This window comes from Puma concolor, chromosome C2 (assembly GCF_028749965.1).
Source record: "Puma concolor isolate L17-30 chromosome C2, mPumCon1.1.hap2, whole genome shotgun sequence".
Taxonomy (NCBI): domain Eukaryota; kingdom Metazoa; phylum Chordata; class Mammalia; order Carnivora; family Felidae; genus Puma; species Puma concolor.
Genome location: NC_141675.1, coordinates 70,831,836 through 70,837,835, shown reverse-complemented (window position 1 = coordinate 70,837,835; position 6,000 = coordinate 70,831,836). Strand labels below are relative to the sequence as shown.

The 6,000-nt window shown below is 38.1% G+C and overlaps 1 protein-coding gene across 1 annotated transcript; it reads left to right on the top strand.

The window, feature by feature from the left end:
- Window positions 1-2,731: 2,731 nt before the first annotated feature.
- LOC147577312 (ferritin light chain-like) lies at window positions 2,732-3,232 on the top strand. The gene has a single exon (XM_086676336.1). It carries the CDS (start codon window positions 2,732-2,734, stop codon window positions 3,230-3,232), a length of 501 nt encoding a protein of 166 aa, XP_086532462.1.
- The last annotated feature ends 2,768 nt before the right edge of the window (window positions 3,233-6,000 follow it).

Here is a 6,000-nt window from a genome sequence, read left to right as displayed (position 1 = left end):
TAAATGAGTTTACATAGGATATGTATTTTTGCTGCTTAAATGTTTTTTTTAAATGTTTATTTATTTTTGAGAGACAGAGAGTATGTGTGCATGTGTGCTAGCAGGGTAGGGACAGAGAGAGAGAGGGAGAGACAGAGAATCCCAGGCAGGCTCTATGATGTCAGCGCAGAGCCCAACACAGGCTCAATCCCATGACTGTGAGATCATGACCTGAGCCGAAATCAAGAGTCTGATGCTTAAACAACTGAAGCACCAGGCAATCCTGTTTAAATTCTGACAGAATTCACAAATGAAGCATTGTGGGCCTGGTACTTTCTTTGGAGAATTATTTTTAATTACTAATATATTTCATTAATAGATCCTGGGCTATTCAAAATCTTTTTTTTAAAAACAGTTTGTCCACACACACCCCCAGATCCTGCCAAGAAATTTCTCTGTTTCATCAAAATTGTTGAGCTTATTGGCTCAAGTGTTTTTAAAATGTCTTTTTATCGTTTTAATATGTATAAGATCTATAGTAGCATCCTTATTTCATTACTGGCATTGGGCATTGTGTACTCTTTTTTTCCTTGGTGGATGTAGATAGGGAGATTATCAATTTTAACAATCTTTTGAGAGAACCACAGTTAATTTCATTTATTGCTTTACTGTGTATCTATTTCATTAATTTATTCTCCTCTTATTATTTTCATTATTCTACTTAATGTCGATTTGAACTTGCTTCTTTTTTTAACTTCTCATGCTGGAAGGATAGATGACTGGCTTTTAAACCTTGCTTTTTTTTCCCCCCAAACTAAACACATAGAGCTATAAATTTCCCTCTAAGCACTGTTTTAACTGCCTTCCACAAATCATAATTTTTGGACATTATCATTCATCTTAGAATATTCTGTATTTTGTTATTTCTTCTATCACTCATAGGCTTCTTAGACCTGGATTGCTTAATTTCTAAATATTTGAGGCTTTTCTAGATGTCATTTTTTATTGATTTCTACTTTAATTCCTCAGTGGTAAGAAAATATACACGATATAGTTTCAACCTTTGAAATTGAAACTTTTTAAATGGCTCAGAATATGTCCCATCTTGGTGAATGCTCTGTGTGCGTTTGTTTGAAAGCAATTAGTATGCTGCAGGTTGTTAGATGCAGTGCTCTATAAATGTCAATACCATCAGGTTGGTTAATAAAATTTTTCAAGTTGTTTATGTTCTTACTGATTTTTCTCTCAATTAGTTCTATCATTTACTGAGAGAGGAGTTTTGAATCTCCTACTGTAACTGTAGATACATCGGTTTTTCCTTCATGTTCTGTTAATATTTTCCCCCAATCATTTTGAAATTCTATTAGGTACATACACATTTAGTATTGTTAGGACGTCTTGAAGAACTGTTCTTTTTATCATTATAGAATGTTTCCTTTTTCCTGAACTTTATTTTCTGATATATTAATATACCTATTCTACCTTTCTTAAAATTAATATGTGCATGGTACTTAAAAAATTAGCTTCTTTATTCTACCTGATAATCTCTGTCCTATAATTGGGAGTATTTGGCTTACTCACATGTTTGGAAAGTAATTTTATCTATTGACTAGTTATACCTTTCTACATTAATTTTGGTGAGCATTCTAGGAATCATAATATGTATACCTGACTTTTCACAGTCTACTTAGAATAAATATAATAATAGTTCTTGAAAATATATAAACCTTCTAACATCATAGATCCGTTTTCCTCTTCACATTCACTTATACTATAGTGTCATAGGCATTACCACTACACCACTATACACCCTGCATGTTATACTTTTGCTTTAATCAGAACTAAGTATTTTTAGAAATTATCATAAAAAGCAATAGGCTTTTACATTTTTCCAGATATTTACCACTTCTGACTATCTCAATCCCTTCCTGAAGATCTGAGTTTTCCTTTGGTATTACAGTTGACCTGTAAACAACATGGGAGTCAGGGGCACCAACACCCCTGGAGCAATGGAAAATTATGTATAACTTTTGACTCCTAATAGCTTAACTACTAATAGTTGACTGTTGATTGAAAGTCATCAATAACATAAACAATCCATTACACATATTTTACTTTATGTACACATTTTGTATATGTATACCATATTCTTAAAATAAAGAAAATGTTGGGGCGCCTGGGTGGCGCAGTCGGTTAAGCGTCCGACTTCAGCCAGGTCACGATCTCGCGGTCCGTGAGTTCGAGCCCCGCGTCAGGCTCTGGGCTGACAGCTCAGAGCCTGGAGCCTGTTTCCGATTCTGTGTCTCCCTCTCTCTCTGCCCCTCCCCGTTCATGCTCTGTCTCTCTCTGTCCCAAAAATAAATAAACGTTGAAAAAAAAAATTAAAAAAAAATAAAGAAAATGTTATTAAGAAAATCATTAGAAAGAGAAAATATATTTACAGTACTGTAAAAAATCTACATGTAAGCACTGCTCCCAGTGGTCCCTGGATTTGCCTTTTGCTTCAACAATGTTCACACAGAACAGGGGCACCTGGATGGCCCAGTCAGTTAACTGACAGACTTCAGCTCAGGTCAAGATCTCACGTCTGTGAGTCTGAGCGCTGCTTAGGGCTCTGTGTTGACCGCTTAGAACCTGGAGCCTGTTTCAGATTCTGTGTCTCCCTCTCTCTCTACCCCTCCCTCTCTCTCTCTCAAAAATAAAGATTAAAAAAAAATTTTTTTAACCATGTTCAGACAAAACAGAACCAGAGATGCCAGCCTCCACCGCCTTCTTCCAGCCTCCACGGCCCTCCAACATTTTTTCCAGCCGCAACCTTAGAAACCATTTTCTCAACCATCCTCTGCTTCCAAAACCAATCAACACCATTTTTCTAATCTTAGCTCTTTACTGCCAATCTACCATGAGCTCCAAGATGTGTCAGAATTATTCCACCGAGATGGAGACGGCCATCAACCACCTGGTCAACGGGCATCTGCAGGACTTACACTTACCTCTCTCCTGGCGTCTGTTTTCACGGACACGTGGCTCTGGAGGGCTGGGCCACTTCTGGGAGTTGGCCAAAGAGAAGCAGGAGAGCTCCGAGCGACTGAAGACGCAAAACCAGAGCAGCACTCTCGCCTTCTTCCAGGACGCGCAGAAGCTGACCCAAGATAAATGGGAGAAAACCTTGGGCTCCATAAAAACTACCCCAGTCCTGGAGACGAACCAGAGCCAGGCCCTTTTTTACCTGCGCGCCCTGGGTTCTGCCTGAGCAGACTCAGTGACTTCCCGGAGAACCACTTCCTGGATGAGCAGGTGAAACTCACAAAGAAGAGGGGCGACCACCTGAGTAACCGCTTCAGGCTGGCTGGGCTGGGCTGGGCTGGGCTGGGCTGGATGAATATCTCTTGGGAAGGCTCACCCTCAAGCATGGCTGGAAGCCGCCAGGGCCCGGCTGCCTTTAAGGGGTCCCTCTGGCATCCCCCTGGCGTCAGGGCTTCTGTCCTCGCCTCTCCCTGAAGCAACTGAGCAGCTTTTTAACCACCCTGGAGCCCAAATCAAATGGAAATACGAAAGCTTTTTGCAGGGCTGAGGAGGAGGGAGGGAAAGAAAAGAATAAGAAGAAAAAATCTGTGTTGAAGTAGACCCACGCAGTTCAAATCCATGTCGTTCAAGGGTCAACTGTATTTTATTTCATAATGAAGAAATTCCTTTACAATTGTTTGTAGTGTACATCTACTGAGGATAATGTTTAAAAGTTCGCCCCTCTTTGAAAATGTCTTTTTTCTCTCTTTCTTGGTAGGTATTTTGTTGGATATAGAATTTGGAGAGGACTGGTTTTGTTTGGTTTTGGTTTTTCCTCTTTTAGAACTTTAAAGATGTTTCCCCACTGTGTTCTGGTCTTTATTTGTCTAATTATTGCGTCCTCTATAATATGTCATTTTTCTTTGGCTGCTACAAAATTGTTTCTTTATCTTGGGTTTTTAGAAGTTTGACTGTGAAGTTTCTAGTCATGCTTGTGTGTGTGTGTTTGTCCTGGTTAGGGTCTGCTAGTTTTCTTGAATTTATAAATTATCTCTTTTACAAAATTGGGGTATTTTCAGCCATTATTTCATCAAATATTTCTTCTGTCCTCTTCTCACTGCCCCCTGCTTCTGGAATTCCAGTCCCAAATGTTAGTCCTTTGATAACGTTCCAGAGGTCCACGAAGGTCTGTTCTTTACATGTTTTTTTCTCTAGGCTTCAAAATATGTAATTTCTATTTCTGTTTCAAGTTCAGTGTCTTTTTACGCTGTCATCTCCTTTTTGTGGATCATCCCATCCAGTGAACATTTTTTTAGCATATTGTATTTTTCAATTCTACAACTTTTCAGTTGGATCTTTTTTATATACTTTTTTTTTTCTGCTGAGATGTCCCCTTTCCATGCTCTTGAGCATTTTTTAAAAAAAATTTTTAATGTTTATTTATTTTTGAGAGGCACAGAGACAGAGTGCAAGCCAGGGAGGGCAAAGAGAGAGGGAGACACAGAATCCGAAGCAGGCTCCAGGCTCAGAGCTGTCAACACAGAGCCCAACGTGGGGCTCGAACTCACGAACCGTGAGATCATGACCTGAGCCAAAGTCGGACACTCATAACCGTCTGAGCCACCCAGGCGCCCCTTGAGCATTTTTTTTAAACCTCCTGAGGTTAATTATAGTAGTGCTTTGAAATCCATGTATGTTAATACCAAGAGCTGCACCCTGTCAGGGTCTGTCTCCTTTGATTGCTATTCTATCTTACAATGGGTTGGCAGAAGCAGAAGCATTCTTATAAAATGGGTAAAACTGGATTGTGTTTTGGACCCTTTGAATTCTATATTGTGGGAAAATGGGTTCTGGAAATTCCAAGTTGGTTTTATACTCCAAACTCTTGATAGCATCTCAAACCTTAGTTCATCCCCCTTACCCCCCACCCCTGGCTTCACTAGAGTCTGTCCCACACGTGCATATTCAGAGATAAATCAGAGATTTGGGCAGAGCTTATACAAAGAAGGTAGGGCTCCCAGTCTCTGACTTTAAATATCATAGAAAACATAATTTCTTTTAAGCAGCTAGTATTTCTCCAGGTTCTGTCCTCTGGTTCTTCAGTCTAGAAAGTCTATGCACTTTTTAATTAAAAACTCAGTCACCCCATGTAGTGCCAAATCTCACCTGCTTTCCAGATAAAAGATGTGAAACCCAGTAAGTTACCCTGTGCTGTTGCCTTTTTCAAATGTGTACTTTGCCTCCAGAATCTGGCTGCTTTTGTTGTTAGCTCTTCATTGCCTTCAAGCACTGTTTTTGGTTTGTTTGTTTGTTTGTTTGTTTGTTTATATAGTATTTTGTCTAGAGCTAATATTGGTTATCTATGAAAGGGTACCATTGTTTAGGAACTACTCAGCCATTCCAGAAGAACCCCTAGTCTATTTACATTTGATACAATTTTCCTATGATTGGTGTAAGCCTGCCATTTTGTTATTTGTTTTCTATTTGTGCATCTGTTCTTTGCTATTTCCTTCTTTAATAGCTGTATTTTGCATTAGTTGAATATATTTTAATATTCCCATTTACTTCCTAATTTGTATTTCATTATACTTCTTTGTTTTGCCTTGCCTTGTGTGTGTGTGTGTGTGTGTGTGTGTGTGTGTGTTTTCTCTAGGATTACAACACATATCTTCATCACATGTTGTCTTCAAATATAATATATAAATATTCATATATAATATATAAACCTTAAAACAATATATTTCTATTCTGTGCCTTGTGTTTTTGGTGCATTTGTTGCACATATTTTGGCTTCTATGTGTATTTAAAGCCACAATATATTATTTTTGCTGTAAAAAGTTAATTATCCTTTTCAAAATGAAAAAAAAATAACTATATTATGTTTAATCACATATTTATTATTTCCAGAACTCCACATTTCTATTTATAAATCCAAGTTTCCATTTACTCTTTTATTCTGTCTGAAAATTTTCTGTTAACATTTCTTTCAATATTTACCTGCTATTAAGATTCTCT

Bases quoted from the DNA above. Each gene is read 5' to 3' on its own strand.
- LOC147577312 (XM_086676336.1), top strand. From the start codon at position 2,732: ATGCCAGCCTCCACCGCCTTCTTCCAGCCTCCACGGCCCTCCAACATT.